The 17,008-nt window shown below is 37.8% G+C and overlaps 1 protein-coding gene across 3 annotated transcripts in view; it reads left to right on the forward strand.

Annotated features, from left to right (window-relative positions):
• PRKCE (protein kinase C epsilon) overlaps positions 1-17,008 on the forward strand; it is a 300,604-nt gene that overhangs the window by 185,568 nt on the left and 98,028 nt on the right. For all 3 annotated transcript variants that reach the window (XM_051613079.1, XM_051613081.1, XM_051613082.1), the window contains exons 3-10: positions 1,789-1,948; positions 3,684-3,718; positions 5,087-5,172; positions 7,269-7,401; positions 9,356-9,498; positions 10,696-10,792; positions 12,379-12,590; positions 13,923-14,096. In XM_051613079.1, coding sequence (XP_051469039.1) covers positions 1,789-1,948; positions 3,684-3,718; positions 5,087-5,172; positions 7,269-7,401; positions 9,356-9,498; positions 10,696-10,792; positions 12,379-12,590; positions 13,923-14,096 — 1,040 coding nt within the window. The remainder of the gene's footprint in view (positions 1-1,788; positions 1,949-3,683; positions 3,719-5,086; positions 5,173-7,268; positions 7,402-9,355; positions 9,499-10,695; positions 10,793-12,378; positions 12,591-13,922; positions 14,097-17,008) is intronic.

Raw genomic sequence — 17,008 nt, forward strand, 5'->3', positions numbered from 1 at the left:
AAAAGCAATGCCATTCTGACCATCCCACAGATGTTTTATCTTAGGGTGAAAACCCACTCTGAGTAAGAAGTTTTGGTAAGATGTTCATGTGTAAGGATTTCAGGCTTTTTAGTGCATGAATGGTTTTGCTAGTGTCATGGGTTTTAGCCCTTGCTGTGCAGTGGAAGAAATTGATCTTGATTCATGAGTATGTGCTCTATATTTTCCCAGGATATCCATCCATTGGCTTAATTTAAGACCAGTTTCTAGGAATCCCTAAATCAATACCTTTTAATGCTACAATCCTCAAAAACAGGGTTTATAAAATCATAGACTAGTTTTGGGTTGGAAGGGACCTTAATGATCATCTTAATTCCAACCTTCTGCCATAGACAGAGACACCTTCCACTAGACCAGGTTGCTCCAGTCCCCATCCAACCTGGCCTTGAGCACTTCAGGGAGGGGGCATCCACAACCTCAAGGTCCCTCTGGATGGCATCCCTTCCCTCCAGCATGTCAGCCACACCACACAGCTTGGTGTTGATGGCGAATTTGCTGAGGCTGCACTCAATCCCACCATCCATGTTGCTGACAAGTTACTTTGATGTTTGTAAAAGAACTTGAAACCAGTATAGATAAGAGTTGTTCTTGGACTTTTCATTTTCTTTGTATTATTGTTAAATACTGTACTGTTGCTTGAAGAACTCATTAGCTTACAGAAATGCTTGCAACAGACCATAGTTGGCATATTTACGACATTATAATGATTTGGGGTAGCTGAAATTCAAAGAATGACAAGTGTTACATATGTTTCAAAGTGTTACATGCACTGAAGTAGTGAGTGCATTGATGCAGTTGGCAAAGGATGGCTGAATGTGGTCCCCTCCCAATCTGATTCTCCGTTTCAGGGAGACACAAGTGGCTCAAGAAATGCTTGTAAAATCTTCCTTTCATAGCACATTCTTCATTTCTAATTCATCCTCAGCTTCTGGTTAATGCATACAGAATGCTGTGGAGGTGTTAGTGATACTTTTCAAAATAAAGCCTTGGGGAAAAAGACTCAATGCACTCTGGAGAACTTTTTCCAGAGGTTGTAATTCTGAGATATAGCAACTTAATTTTTTTACTTCCTTTGCCATTAAATCTAATATGCAATTGAACAGGAATTATTTAAGAGGAACAACTTCCTTCCCTTGAATATTTTGCTGAAAGTGTATTAGTATCAAAGTGGATTATTAGAGCCTGAAGCTCAGATCTTAATCAGGAATTCTACAAAGTAATCAGTTCTGGGTGGAATTTTTTGTTCTGCTTGATAGTAGGTACTTGTACTCAGTTTTCTTGCACTTGTGTCAGCACTTTCTAAGTATATGGGGACCAGAGGATGCTGGGATTTTCTGGTGGGTTCCCTTCCTGCCTCCCTCCTTCTCCCTGAAGATCAAATGTGATCAGTGTGATGAGACTCTGAGCTGTTTGGAGAATCCGTGTAATTACTGTTAAAGAGATTGTCAGTGTGCATGATAGTGATAAAGCACAGATTTATTCCCAGCTTAGAATGAATTAACAGATAAAGGTTTAGAACAAATAGAATTTCCTGTACTAGGGAGTGAAAAACCTGGTCTGTTAGTACTTGATGTTAAAAGAGAAAAAAATTACTCCCAACTTAAGGGTGTTATCTTGCATTGCTAGGTAGAGAGGATTTTTATTTATTTATTTGTTTATTTTAAGAATATCTACTTACATATTGCATTTGAATTTTCCCATATTTAGGTCCAATGCAACCAGTGTTCATGGTTTTTTCCTCTGTTTCAGCACCCAAAGACAATGAAGAACGTGTGTTCCGGGAACGCATGCGCCCCAGAAAGCGGCAGGGTGCCGTGCGACGCAGAGTACATCAGGTTAATGGACACAAGTTTATGGCCACCTACCTTAGGCAGCCAACGTATTGTTCACACTGCAGAGATTTTATATGGTATGACTTTGCTTTCTTTGCAACTTGGAATTGAAGAGTTAACATACCCTCCTGTTTTGCTGCAGTATAAATGGCACGGAGTAGTAGTTCTTTTCCTCTTCATTTTAATATTAAACTGGCATCCGTTTTGCAGACTGTAATCGAAGACTGTTAAACTTCCATCATACATGTTAGACTTTGTTGTATTTGTGTTTATTCTCCTCTCAGCCACAAAGTTCAATCTTTCCCTGTCTCGTACACACTAAAGTCTAGGTAGACAGCTGGTCTCATATTGTGTAGGTGCCTAAGTGTAGATTTAGACCTAATATTAGGCCTGTACGTTCTGTCAAGAAGACTGAATTCTTCCTGAAGTGCTTAAGTATCACCATCTTCCTCCTAGGAAATGTCGAACTCCTATGTATCCTATGCAAGTTAATGGAATATGGGAACATTAGACTTCTAATGATCTGGAGTTTGGGGTCCTCAGTGTACAAGGTCTTTCTTATTGCACAATATGTGAGGAACTCCCTTTTAGAAATTATTTACATTAGTTTTGAGTACTGGCAATTTTCAGATAGGGAAAAGTGGAGACATTAAGTTTTCAGTTATTTTTCAGCAGCTCCATTGGTGTTTTCCAGAGTTTCCTAGAGGTGTTGATTTGCACCTTATACACATAAGGTCTAATGTGATCGATAATTAATATTTCTTAAGAGTGTGTAATGAATCAGCCTTTCTTAATGTGAGATAATGTGTATTGTGCATGAGCTCAAATACATTCCTCTAAGAAATGTCTCCAGGCTTTATGTTAGCTAAGATGATTTCAAGCAACAATATTGGCAATGCAATCTTCTGTCTATGCAGAGGTTTGCTTGATGACCATTTCACTGGCTTGTGGCTTCTCTCTCTATGTACCCTTTGGCCTTGCCTATTTGATTATAGTAAATGTTTCTTTATTTCTGAATCCCTTCATGGCCCATGTCCCAGCAGGACCAGGGAGGTGATCCTGCCCCTCTACTCAGCCTTGGTGAGGCTGAATCTCGAGCACTGTGAGCAGTTTTGGGCACCACAGTATAGGAAGGATATGAAGGTGCTGGAGAGGGTGCAGAGAAGGGCAACTAGGCTGATTAGGGGTCTGGAGAACAGGTCTTATGAGGAGAGGCTGAGGGAGCTGGGACTGTTCAGCCTGGAGAAGAGGAGGCTGAGGGAAGACTTCATTGCTCTCTACAGCTACCTGAAAGGAGGTTGTAGCAAGGTGGGTGTTGGCCTCTTCTCCCTGGTGATCAGCAATAGGACAAGAGGAAATGGGGTCAAGTTGCACCAGGGCAGGTTCAGATTGGATATTAGGAAAAATTTCTTCACAGAAAGATTGGTGAGGCATTGGAACAGGCTGTCCAGGGAGGTGGTAGAGACACTGCCCCTGAAGGCGTTAAAAAAGCAGGTAGATGTGGTGTTTGGGGTGATGGTTTAGGGGTTAGAGGGGTTGTAGGGCAGACAGTTGGACTTGATGATCTTGAAGGTCTTTTCCAACCTTGACGATGATTCTAAGATTCTGTTGTCCTACCTGTTACCTCTTGGCAGCTGAAATGTGGTTCCTACTTTGAACTGATCTCATGCATGCAAGCATGCAGTTACCAGATGGTTGGTTAGAAGAAGCTATTCCTTTAAACTTATGCATGTCCAGTAAAGAGAGGAAAACATGTTTTTAATTTTTTAAAATACGTATTCTTCATTTTCTAAAAGACTGCTTTATTTTCAGGGGTGTAATAGGAAAACAGGGATACCAATGTCAAGGTAAGAGAAAATCTACAGAGGGACATTTTTAATATACTTATTGTGTTCTACTATGTAAATAATACGTTATTTTCATCAGGCATTGTATATGTACAATATTAAGAATTTAGCACAAGAGGATCATAATAACTTTGTCTCACCAAAGATACAGTCTTTAAAATAAGTCACAGTAAGATTTTTTCAAAAAACTATTTGTCTTAGGCAGCATGTATGAGGTAGGACACAGTAAGCATCACTGAACAGCAGATCCTAGGCATCTCTTAATGCACATCCAACTGGGGGGGCGTATCTGCGGATGTTGACTACCTCATTTTACACTTCTTGCATTTTAAAATTGTGAATTCTTTATTCTGTTTGAGATTCTTTGTTTAAAAGTGCCAGGTAATTGCAAAGACTGTAATTAAACAGATGAGATAATTATAGAGGTCATAATTAAAGACTGTTTTAGCAAAGACTGCAGAAGTGCTTAATTCTCAACTTAATTTTTCATCTCAGTTTTTTCTGCTTGTAATTTTTTATGCAGTTACCTCTTGGGATTATGTTTTTCTGCTTCTCATCTGACAAGTAGAAATAATTGTTAGAGGTGGTTTTTCAGTTACAGAAGACTTGAGATATCATTGTAAATAAATAAAAGCAAATACTAGGTTTGCATACTAGAATAAGAACTACTGTATTAACATACAACAGAGGTTCCTTGACTTCTGATTTTTTTTTTTTTTTTAACAATGACCAACACTAGAAAAAAATTAAGTTAATTCATGCACTTTTAAGGTTTTTTATTCACTTACTGACCTTGAATCCCACAGTACAGTAGACCTTGCAATTTTTAATCTTACCTGCTGTATCTGCAAATGTTATTCATTGATTAAGTAATTGGTATGAATATTGACAAAGTGTTTTTGCCTCTTGAAACATTTTACTGTTACCAACAGATGATAATGTGTCACAAAAAGAATGCTTTTCTTCATTAAAAAAACCTGTTTTTTCTGTTCTTGGACTGTAACGAGTTATCCTTATGTCTCTTCCTCTGGAAGTTCTTCAGACAGAAATTGTTTTTGCCATTGTGTCTCATATAATGTGGAGATCATGGACTTCAACAGATAAAGAAATTAAATTTGCAAAAATCATGGTTAATATTTCAGAAAATAATTTGTAGTTTTACATAGTGGGATTTTGGAATATACACTTTATTTCTCTTAAAATTAATTGTCCTTTGGAAGTCCATCATTTTCTGCCTTTGTGAGCCAGACTTACCAATTTCTTCCAGTCTTTCAAGTCTCCCAGTATTTCTAGTCTTCTGAGTTCAGTCTTTTGCTTTAAAATCAATCTTTATGAAAACTCATTCTTTTATCCATTTTTTATTTATAGTTTGCACTTGTGTAGTCCACAAGAGATGCCATGAACTTATAATAACGAAGTGTGCTGGCTTAAAAAAACAGGAAACTCACGATGAGGTAAATGTTTGAAAATAGATTTTCTAGATTAAACTATGTCTTTCATCTGTTCAAAGTAGTGTCATCTCCTTTGTTTAATCAATAACTGTTACAGACTCTTTTGTGCCCTTCTTGTTCTCTTGTGATGTAGCATTTACTTTGGAATGACAGATTACAATAATGGTTTCATTTACATGGCAATTATTATGCAACAGTTTATTTCTAATTGGTAACTTTTTATAGCATCTGAATCCTTAAAGTCTGAGTGAGCTTATTGCACTCCTTTTTTAACATTCTCCAATTCTGACTTAGTGTAAGTTTTGTCATTTTAATTTTTAAAAAAGTAGGATGGGATTCTCTGTCCCTTAACTGCATTTTGTGTGGCTCAGTCATTACCAGCTGGTATGATAGGCAGTATGCTTTAGTATCTTGTATCAACATAAAAGACCGCCCAGAACTGGCTTGCCAAATCACTGCTCAACACAGTCTGCATCCAAACTGTCAAAATGTAGGGGAAAAAAAAGCAATCTATATGTTGAAGAAGGTCCATGGATGTTCTGTGGTAGTGTTAACACAAGGTACTGCATAGCTAACAGGTTTTGCAGCATAATTACTCCCTACCTTTAGCAAGCTTTTGCCTATTAATGGAGTTTACACAATATGTGCTTTATATTATCATGCATTTAAATAAATGAAGACATAACCTGAAAATGAAATTAGCTGCTTTCAGGATTGTACTCTCAGAGAAGTAAATACATCTGCCCAACATCATGTTCAACTCTGGATCAGAAAAGAAAACAAAGCGATTGTTTTGCTTGGGTTAAAGGTCTGTCTCACCTAAGATGGTGTATTCAGTCTTGATTAGGAAATAAACGTTTATTTCTGAGAACAGTCATAAAGCAGGGACCAATATGATTGCTGTGGTGTTCAGCTTCCTTAGACTCTTCAGCTTTGGGGTATCCTTTTCTGGCTGAGTTAACAGTTGTGTAGGGAGGTGGGGTTTATGTTTTTTTAAGAAGTTGTAGCCCTCACCTATATCCAGTGAATGCTTTACCTTACGCAGAAGTTTGTTGCTTGTATTTTAACACAAAAGCTGTTTAGTGCAACAGCAAGAACCTACTGTGAGGTGAGGTGGTCTGTGGGTGGTCCCAGTTCCTTGGCCACACAGAAAATGTACATTTCTTATTTTTGTTTGTTAAAAACCTACATTTATATGCTTGAAAAAAACCTAGGTTTAAATTACAAGTCAGGGTTGTATGTAATAATGGTGTTAAGCCAGTCTTTCAACTTCAATATGATTTTAAATGAGAGACTAACTGATCTCATTCTTCTTGTGCAATTCACTACCATTTTTTCGTACTGGAAGCATTCTTTAATATCTGGTTTGCAACCAGTATTTTGCATCTGAAACTTGATCACATGCATAGGATTGTGATAAAGGACTATGTTTGGCTAGTGCTGTTTTTGCCTAGTACTCACAGGAAGATACAAAATCTTGCCCAGATTTATATTCCCAGGCTCCAGACTGGTGGAGGCTTGTATGTTTTGCTGATATAATGCTCTCATTGTTTAAAAGGGGTACTAGATCGCTGGAAAGAAGCCAGTGGTAATAGGAAAGGGAAGGAAAAACATAGAAGTGTAAATCTCCTGCTATGCAGTGGCCACTATAAAAGCTTATCAATTACATCCTTTTATTAGCAACTAATCATACCTTGGAATCCCTGAACACCATTATTTATCATTGTCATTTTCATAATCCAAATAAGAGGGAGATATGAAAAGGTAAAGGGATTGTGATATATTTCTCCTTCTTAGTCCTGTATTAGTTTTGCCTCCTGCTCCTAAAACAATTGGGAGTGACTTCCTTGCCTTCCACATTAAGAGATCTTTCCTGATAGCTATGTATTTGTTGTTACCAGAAATACTAGGAAGTAGACTTCAGTCTTTATCTTGTGGACAACAGCATCCCTTTCCCCTCTTTCCCCCAAATAAAGAACTCTGAAGCTGAAGTATATCTAATGCAAAGATCTCAGATTGCAAAATGTAACAGGGCCTTAGTGTACACTGATTGTAAATAAATTAATTAGAATTAAATATGCTGTGTTCTCATTTTTCAGCAAGTGGGATCCCAGCGTTTCAGTGTCAACATGCCTCACAAGTTCAGCATTCACAATTACAAAGTGCCCACCTTCTGTGACCACTGTGGTTCATTGCTCTGGGGTCTATTGAGACAAGGTTTACAATGCAAAGGTAAGGATTATCGCTTGAGCTTTTTCCTTTTGAGTAACTTGTAGACTTGGAAAAACTTGAAGTTAGATTACATCTTTTCCAGCATGTGTGGAAAACAACAGTAAATAGCAGACTGTGGTAGGGATTGCCATCATGGGCAGAAAATGGTCTTTTACCCTGTCTGCAACACCAGTCAATAACAGATGCAGAGGACAGAGGCACAGAAACACATTTTGCACTCACTGCTCTGTAGGTTGTAGGTTTAATGCCACGCAATTAGAAGCTGTCAGAAAATAAGGAGCATGATAATTTACATCCCTTCAGCTTATATGCCTTTTGTGTTTTCTATTTTGTAGTGATGTTTGTCAAACTTTTTAAACATCATTACTCCAGCTTTTTTTTCTTGAATGCCATCCTCAAAAATTACTATTCTGTGCTGGCTAAGCTGGGCAGAGTCAGTCCTGTGTTTCTATGTCCAGAAGATTAGGTAGTCTGAGATCTATCTAAATCATCCTTTGTGATGGTCTGCCTAGCCCCCTGTATTCCAGAAAATAAAGGATTCATTATGTTCTGCAGCTTAACAATTGTGTACTCTGTATAGTAGCTGTATGTAAAGTTACTGCAGGCAGGTGCATTCGTGTCATTTTAGCTGACTAACAGAAATAGTTGTTTCCATATCTCCTTGTTTCAAGCAGATTTATGTATTTTAAATGGGGGAGAAAACAGTAGAAACAGTAATGTTTTAGAAATAGTGAATAAAATACTTCAGTTAGTGGGTGGATGTGAATTATGTCATGCAGACTGTCAGATTATTAGGAAGTAGTGCCTAATGGAATTATAAGCATTAGAACTTTATTAACATATTTGAAGTTGGACTGTGTAAAATTTTGCTGCTTGGCTTATTTCAAGCAGTTCCATTCCTCAGTGTCCACGTTTGCAGACCCCTAGCTCAAACATTTTACTTGCCACTGAGCTTTTGTCACCAAATGTATGTGCGCTAGAAGTACCCTAATGTAGCAATTTCTTTTTGCTGCACTTATGAGGTGAAACATACTTCAGAAAGGCCCCTGTTTTCTGCAGCATGTGGTTACTGCTGCCTATGTATAGTCTCAGAGGTAGATGTGGTTTGTTTCTTTAGTGAAAGCACCACTGAGAAACACTGTGCTGAAATGCAGCTTTATAAATACATCCGTTTGATTCTTTTTGGTTTTTTTCTCTAAAAAATAATGAAGTTAGGACTTTGAGCAATTGAATGTTAATCTTGTATTTAATTACGCTTGCAATTTTGCTTTGAGCCTTGCTCCACAAGAGGGCAGTGAAGTCTAAGATAAAATATGTCATCTGCTCCTAACAAATTCACACAATGCTATTTTTAATGGAGCTATGAACTTCCCCCTACCCCATGAACTGGAAGCAACGTAATCTTTTTTTCCTCTTAGTAGTGTGCTAGTTTCAGAAGATGGTATTTCAGAGAAAGAACTTAATAAATGGATTGCCATCTAGAGAAAGAGAGTGTCTAACAGTGCCAAAGAATTTTAATAAAACTTAAAACACTGTTGGTTTTATGCCTGCCTCCATTAGAAGTTATTTTACTAGAGTAAAATAGAGTAAGAAGCAATAATACATGAGAAGCTAATGTTGTGCTCTCAGTATGAGAGCAGAAGCAGATGGCTAAAATCCAAGCTCTGAAGGACATATTTAAGATTTACAGGATCATTGGATATTCTTGTTTGGTCCTGTGTTTATTCTCAATACTGTGCAAGAACCCTTTTCCTCATTATCATAGCAAAACAATGATAACCAGGTTAATTTTACATCAGCATTGAAGTGTCACTGCAAATGCAGCTAAGTGTTTTTCTACTGAAATTGTATTTATTTGAAGTTATTGGTAGGTCGAATAAGGTCTGATTTAAGGAAGACAAATGCGTGCCAAGGTAGTATTTAATTTACTCAATTACTCTATGTGTCATTGCAGTTTGCAAGATGAATGTACATCGACGCTGTGAAACAAATGTGGCGCCAAACTGTGGAGTGGATGCTAGAGGCATAGCTAAAGTTCTTGCAGATCTTGGAGTCACTCCAGATAAGATCACTAATAGTGGACAGAGGAGGAAAAAGGTAATTTTACTACATAGTGTAACATAGTAAGATAAGATATGTGAGATAAGTATGACTGTATTGTAACTTTATTAGTTGGGGTTCAATGTCACTTAACTTGCACGAGATTGTTTTTTTTAAGTCAGTACAGAGCTAAGACTTTGGCTTTTGATTTATAAGTGCAAATCATCTATTCTGAATTTTTATATGAAAGTTATTTTGACCTGCTACAATTTTGCAAACCTGGTGTCCATATAGAACCTGGAAGGATTTCCCCTCTTCCATTTTGAGGGAGAAGACTTGAGAGAGAGAGACAGTGTCTGACACTACAGTTCATAAAAACATACATGCCTTGTTGGCTCAGAATTGGCATTGGATAATTGATTGATTGAGATACAGCACTACTCCATAGCATTGTAAATGCTGATAAATGAGCAATGTGCTGATTTTCATGAAGAGGAGATGTTTGCCAGATGACGATTCCAGAGTTATCGTCACTATTAAAGGAAGAACTAGACTGTTCTAGAAATAAAAAGCATAGGTCACCCCAAGTAGATCCAAAACTGATGGAGTTGTTCCAGATTGATAATATGTATCCTGGATCAGTGTTTAGCCACACCTTCTATCTCTATTTGCATTATTGTTTCAATAGATACATTGCTCTCACTTACAGAAATATGCATTTTTTACTGTAATTTCTTAAAGCATTGACATTTTTTTCTGGTCATATGCCTGATTGTTTCACACTTGGATCCCATGTACACTGTTTTAAGATGTTACAGAAACGTGGAAAACTCAGGAATAAATTAACTGATTGGTGACTCCTGGAAAAATGTGCTGTCATGTTGTTACTACATTAGTTTACAATGCTTGCTGATACTGGTTGTAGTTAAAGATATTTACCAGATAGATTTCTACACAGACTCATGGTAGCTATTCAAAACTTTCCCACTCACTGGGTATGCTTATTACATTTATTTCATCTTAGGAATCGATTTTGCTTTAAGTTGTTAGTTCTTTCTCTGTTTATATGATGGTCTCCATTTGATGTGATGCTATGTACTGTATCATTGTGGTCCTGCCAGTAAGAATCTATGGGTGCAAAACACCTTCACTTTTCTTCATACTTGTACTTGTCAATTGATGTAGTTAAATTCAATTTCCTCCTGGCATAGGAGGATCTCATAACTGAGTACCCCTTTTGGAATTTTTTTTTAGCTCATTGCAGGTGCAGAGACACAACAACCAGTTCCTGGAAGTGCATCATCAGAAGAAGATAGGTCAAAGTCAGCACCAACTTCTCCATGCGATCAAGGTCAAACATCTCTTTTTATTTCCTAGCTGATATGTGTTGTCACATATTTTCCTTCTACATGAGGATTAAAAAAGCTGTCATCCATAGCCTCTGTAGAATCAAATCAGCAAGGTAGTTATCACCTGAAAGTGAAGCAGTTTAAAGTTAGCAACTGCAAAAACTTTTTTCAAGGCCTACTTTTCATATTGTTTAAATCTGTGAAATTAAGTGGATTTTAAGGGAGAATTATGAAACAGTACTCTTAAAATATTAAGTTTATTAGATGAGTCCTTGCCTAACCTAATATGTTTACATGAGGAGTTTATATACTATATTGTAAGAGTATGAACATTTTAGATAGTACCACAGGACCTGAGAGAGCCTTTATTTATATGAAGAGCCCCTGATAATAATTTTTTGAGATAAAATTGCCTCCTTTCAATTTCATGTTGATCATTTGCAATAATAAAAGCTTCTGTCTAGTTAGGTGTCTGTCCATGCTTAGTGTGTCTGTGTGGTCTCTAGACATTTTCATAAAACCATCTTTCCTTTCAGTGATTTTTTTCATGCATAGATTTGGAGACAAATATTTTAATCTTCACTGATATGACCTGATTTCACTTAGCTGAACAGCCTGATTGACAGAACATGGATGTCATCAGCACTTTTTGAATCTAATCTGATTGCTGTTTTTAAAAATCAGGTCTGAGAGGTACCTTATGTATCATCAAGTATATAAACTGATGAATGAAGAAACCATGGGAAGACTGATACTTCTGTGTGAAATTCTTTCAAAAGTGTTTACAGTTGAGAATTTTTTTCACCTTATTTTTAAGGAAGACACTTCCAGTACTTTTATTAAATAATATTTTTAAGATGCCTGATGTTTTGCTTCAAATAAGAACAGAAAATTCTACTTCTCTCTTAAAATTCAGTTTCCTAGCTGTTCAGTAAAGTTGTTGCTTCCAGGGCCAGCAGGCAGAAATATTATGCCGGAACTTGACCCCAAGGTCCTGTTAGTCACTAGGTCTCAGTGTTTAATGCTGAGAAAAATATTTTGAACCATTTGTCAGATTACACAATTGCTGCTTGGACCAGTACTATGAAGTAGTCAAATACTTTATTGGCAGGCATCTGATAACATCTGGAGCTGAGTAAGGTACTCCACTCATGTTGACTTCAAGGACTGGGATGCCCAACTGTCCTTTGAACTTCTGAAGTTACAACTCTAAAACGCTTAAGCAGGAAGATGAGTAAGTGCTGCAGGAAGATAGAGGTATTTAAAACAAAGTACTTCTCAGTGGTACAGGAACACCCAAAATCACTAAAACAACTATTTGGCTACTATTCTGACTAATCTTTCAAGTTTTGGATGTGTCATTTACTTAGGTTCTTTTTAAAAGGCCACACTTCCTGTTAGAACAAGGTTTGGGCTGATTACTGTAAGGTGGAGAAGCAGTTTGCTAAGTACGTATTGTTAACCCCAGACTGCTCTACACAGCATTGGAGGATGCTGAATGTGCCTTCTCAAAACTGCTACAAACTAACACAGGCTGTTACGCTGATGGTTGGTTAAAATGAACAGTTTATTTCTCATGTTTCCATAGAAATCAAAGAGCTGGAAAACAACATTAGGAAAGCATTATCGTTTGACAATCGGGGAGAGGAACACAGAGCAACAGCTACAACATCAACAGACAACCAGCTTCAATCTGGGGAGAACGGTGAAAATGGGGAGGTCAAACAGGCCCAGACCAAGCGAATAGGCCTTGAAGAGTTCAATTTCATCAAAGTATTAGGGAAAGGCAGCTTTGGCAAGGTGGGTAGCTCTTTAATTTCTTTTTTTTTTCTTCCTTTTTTTTTTTTTTTTAATTATTTAATTATGTAATGGTGTGCAGGGGTTTTTTTACTTACTGCAAGTATTCACCGTGACATTCAGGAAGTGCTTCCACCCTAGGGGTTTCCTCTCTGTCCCTTGAGTAAAAGCAGCTTTTACCCCACAGATCAGGAATATTAGCCTCCTGATCAGCTGATGTTTTCTGTGCTTTAGCTTTGTTAGCTAGGGTCAAGCTTTTTGAAACAAAATGTCAGTGTTTCTCTATTTCAGGATACTGGTAATGGAGTCATATCCAGTAACACAGATACTGTTCAATAAGATAATTAGCTGTGGTCAAGCAGGAAAAATGAGCCCAGGAATAATGCTGTCGAGTTCTGAGTTCATTCCCTTTCTTGATAACAGCCAGTTCAAGTTTACTTATTTCACGTAACAGTTTTTGTGCTTGTTTTTCCTCATTGGATGTGTTCAGTGCTGGAGGAAGCTGAACTCTAGCATTTCCACTCAGATACGACAAATGCAAGAGACTTAGACAGCTGCCCAAAATACCATCTAGGCAGCAAAGATGTAATTCACCAAATATCTCCCCAGAGTAAGGAACTGATGAGGCTGGAAGGGTCATTCTTCTGTTTACAGGGCTTACAGATTTTCTTTTCATAGTACTACCCACCGTGGAATCAAAGAGGAGGACTGAAATGTGAATCTGTTTCACAAGTACACTCTTCCTTCCTTGATATACAGGAACTCCAGATGCAGGGGAACAGGCTGAAGCAGTTCTTTTGTTTCCCTGTTTTCTAATCCTTTCTCTGAAGATTACCCTGGCTCTAAGCCAGAACTGACCTTAAACTGTGTATAGGACTTGAACCCTAAACAATAGTCGTATTTAAATTCAACAACCTTAAAGTGGCCAGAACAGTATATGGGATTGTATACGAAGTTCATCATACACAAATCTCACTACTGAAAGTGGGAGTTAAAAGTGGGATATAGATTTCTGTTCTGTATCAACTTCCTTTTTTAGTTTTAGAAATCCCACTAATAGGCACTCATTAATATATTTAAATGAGGGGATAAAAATTTTATCTTCTGCATTTTTAATTAACAAACAAAATAGATACGATCTGTTTAAAATTTGAAGAATACCAGAGGTATATTTTTCTAAAATTACATTACTTTTAATTTTATAAACATGCAACTCAATTCAGGCCAATATGTAAGTGTCTTTGTATTTCCAATTAAGTCAAATTCATATGCAGCCCTGCTCTGCATTTATGGGATCTGTTGTTTATATGTGAACAGAATTTCTGTTTGGTTTAGGTAATGTTAGCTGAGCTAAAAGGAAAAGATGAAGTATACGCAGTGAAAGTCTTGAAGAAAGATGTCATACTTCAAGATGATGATGTAGACTGTACAATGACAGAAAAGAGAATTCTGGCATTAGCACGGAAACATCCATACCTAACACAACTTTACTGCTGCTTCCAGACAAAGGTAAGTCACATGAACCTTTTACCAGTTTGTGCCCAAAGAACAATATTCACTATTTCCAGAATAAAATACAACGATGTAAAAAGTGCAGCAATATTTTGAAAATGTTTCTGAGAAGTTTTTGGCATTTCAGTAGTCTTGGACAGGAGTACTGACTGCTGTTAAGTAGTGTGTATACTGTTACCTTGCAAGTACCAGGAGATGGCAGTAAAAGAGTTAAAAAATAAAAAAAACACCACATGCATAAACCACAAAAGAACTACTGAGGAGTCATTTTCTGGGTTTCTTCTGTACATGAATAGGGTGTATCATTTGTTGAATTAAGTGTTTTTAACATCCAGTATTCAGAGTAACAATTCTAAAATTATCTTTTCAGAAATTAGATTATGGCAGAACACTCGTCTTTTCAGTTTTCTTGCACTATGCAGTATATACAAAATGATCAAAATAGAAAGAAAATAGATATACTGCTTATCAAATAATGCTAATGCCACCCATGTCCTGAGAACCAGGGAGAAGGAAAGGCAAAGGGAGCTGATAATGAGAGCCTGTTCCCATGGCGTGTTCTTTGTTGGTGATTTTTCATACAGAATTCCTCTTCATAGCACGTGCTTTGGATTTGCTGCTTAAGCGTAAGTGAAAATTTGGATGTTGTAGCTGACTCTAGGATTTCTGAATCCGGTCACTCTAAATGCTTGAAACCAGTTGTGTTCACAGAATATTTCTGGGTTTCATTTTTAGCCTCTTATTTCTCTGTTGTTGTTCAGCTGAGCTGACAGTTTTTACCTCATTGTCCAGGAAGCTTTATGGACAAAAAAAAACCCCACGAGGTGAATCTGTATTTCAGGTAGAATAGCAATCTCATACAGTTGTATTTACAGAACCATCCTTTATTTTTAAAGTGCTCAATAAAATGTTTTTTATTTCAAAGCACTACAGTTAGAACTTTTGCCTAGTGAATAAAATATGACACTCATTTAAATAGGACAAGTTTTTTACTTGTAGGAAGTAAGTTTAGATGTTAGTATATATGTATATGTTTGGGGTTTTTTTTCTTTCAGTAAGACACTACATTTGAGTATTTGAGTCAATCTAATGGAAAATTTTGACAGATTAAATTAGTAAATGCATTAGTATTTTTAACAAAATTAATAATTACTAATTGTTTATATGAGTGTATATGTATGCATGTGTAAATACCTACATATTCACATATTATAACCAAAAGTATGGGGGCATAAATGAGAAATTGCAATAATTATGTGTGGAGAATTAAAGAAAAGCAGTGACTAAAAGATCTTGTAGCAAAGTTGTCAGGAAGGGTAAACAGGACAGTGGGAAAACAGTAGGAAAGTGGCCTGTAGGATTAAGTTTATTCTGTGTTCGATAGGGTGAGGGGTAACAGTTTTGAACTGAAAGCAGGTAGATTTAGATTAGCTATTAGGAAGAAATTATTTACTGTAAAGATGGTGAGACACTGCCCCAGGTTGCCCTGGGAAGTTGTGGAGGCTCCCTTCCTGGAAGTGTTCAAGGCCAGGTTGGATGGGGCTTGGAGCAACCTGGTCTAGTGGGAGGTGTCCTTGCCCCACCCCTGCCAGAGGGGCTGGAAGTAGATGATCGTTAAGGTCCATTCCAACTAAAATCTATGTTTCTATTTTAAGATCTATAACTAGAAATGAACATATTGGTTCAGATTTAAAATGTGACAAAAAGGTTGTACTGGAATGAGGGATAAACTCTGTGAACAGAGCAGGACCTTTGGGACTAAGGCAAACAATACTCCCTGAAGTGTAAATAAATGTATCAGCAGCCTGATGTGAATAATGTGGCAGAACATCAGTAAAGATCAGCTTTACATTAAATTAATTATTACAGAAGCTTCTCTTCTGGTTTCCTGGAGATTTCTTTCCATTTGTATGACTGGGTGACCTGCCTGACAGATGAGGGAAAGGCTGTGGACGTTGTCTATAAGGACTTCAGTAAAGCCTTTGTCACCATCTTCTACCGCATTCTCCCTGAGAAGTTGGTGGCACATGGCATAGTCAGGTGCACTTTGAGTTGGGTAAAAAATTGGCTAGATAGCAGGGTCCAGAAAGTTCTAATGAACAGTTAAATCCAGCTGGTGGCCAGTCACCAGTGGTGTCCTCCAGGGCTCAGATTTGGGACCAGGGGACCAGTCTTATTCAATATCTTTATCAGTTATCCAGATGAGGGGCTTGAGTACTTCCTCAGTAAGTTTGTAGACAACACCAAATTGGATTGGAAGGTTGATCTGCCTGAGGGTAGGAAGGCTCTGCAGAGGCACCTGGACAGGCTGAATCAATGGCCAAGGCCAATTGTATGAGATTCAACAAGGCCAAGTGCTGGGTCCTGCAGTTCAGTCACAACAACCCCAGGCAAGTCTACAGGTTGGGGCAGAGTGGCTGGAGAGCTGCCCAGAAAAAAAAAGGACCCTGGGAGTGCTGGTTGACAGCCAGATGAACATGAGCCAGGTGGCCAAGAAGGCCAACAGCATCCTGGCCTGCATCAGGAATAGTCTGGCCAGCAGGAGCAGGAAGGGATTGTCCCCCTGTACTTGGCTCTGACGAGTCTGCACCTCGAGTACTGTGTGCATTTCTGGGCCCCTCACTACAAGAAGGACATTGAGGTGCTGGAGCATGTCCAGAGAAGAGCAACCAAGCTGGTGAAGGGCCTAAAGAACAAGTCCTATGAGGAAAGGTTAAGGGAACTGGAATTGTTTAGTTTGGAGAAGAGGATGCTGAGGGGAGACTTTATTGCTCTCTACAACTACCTGAAAGGAGATGGATGTTGGCCTCTTCTCCCAAGTAAATAATGACAGGACTAGAGGAAGTGTCCTGACGTTGCACCAGGATAGGTTTAGACTGGATATTAGGAAGAATTTCTTTATTAAAAAG

Source organism: Apus apus, chromosome 3, assembly GCF_020740795.1.
Source record: "Apus apus isolate bApuApu2 chromosome 3, bApuApu2.pri.cur, whole genome shotgun sequence".
Classification (NCBI taxonomy): Eukaryota; Metazoa; Chordata; class Aves; order Apodiformes; family Apodidae; genus Apus; species Apus apus.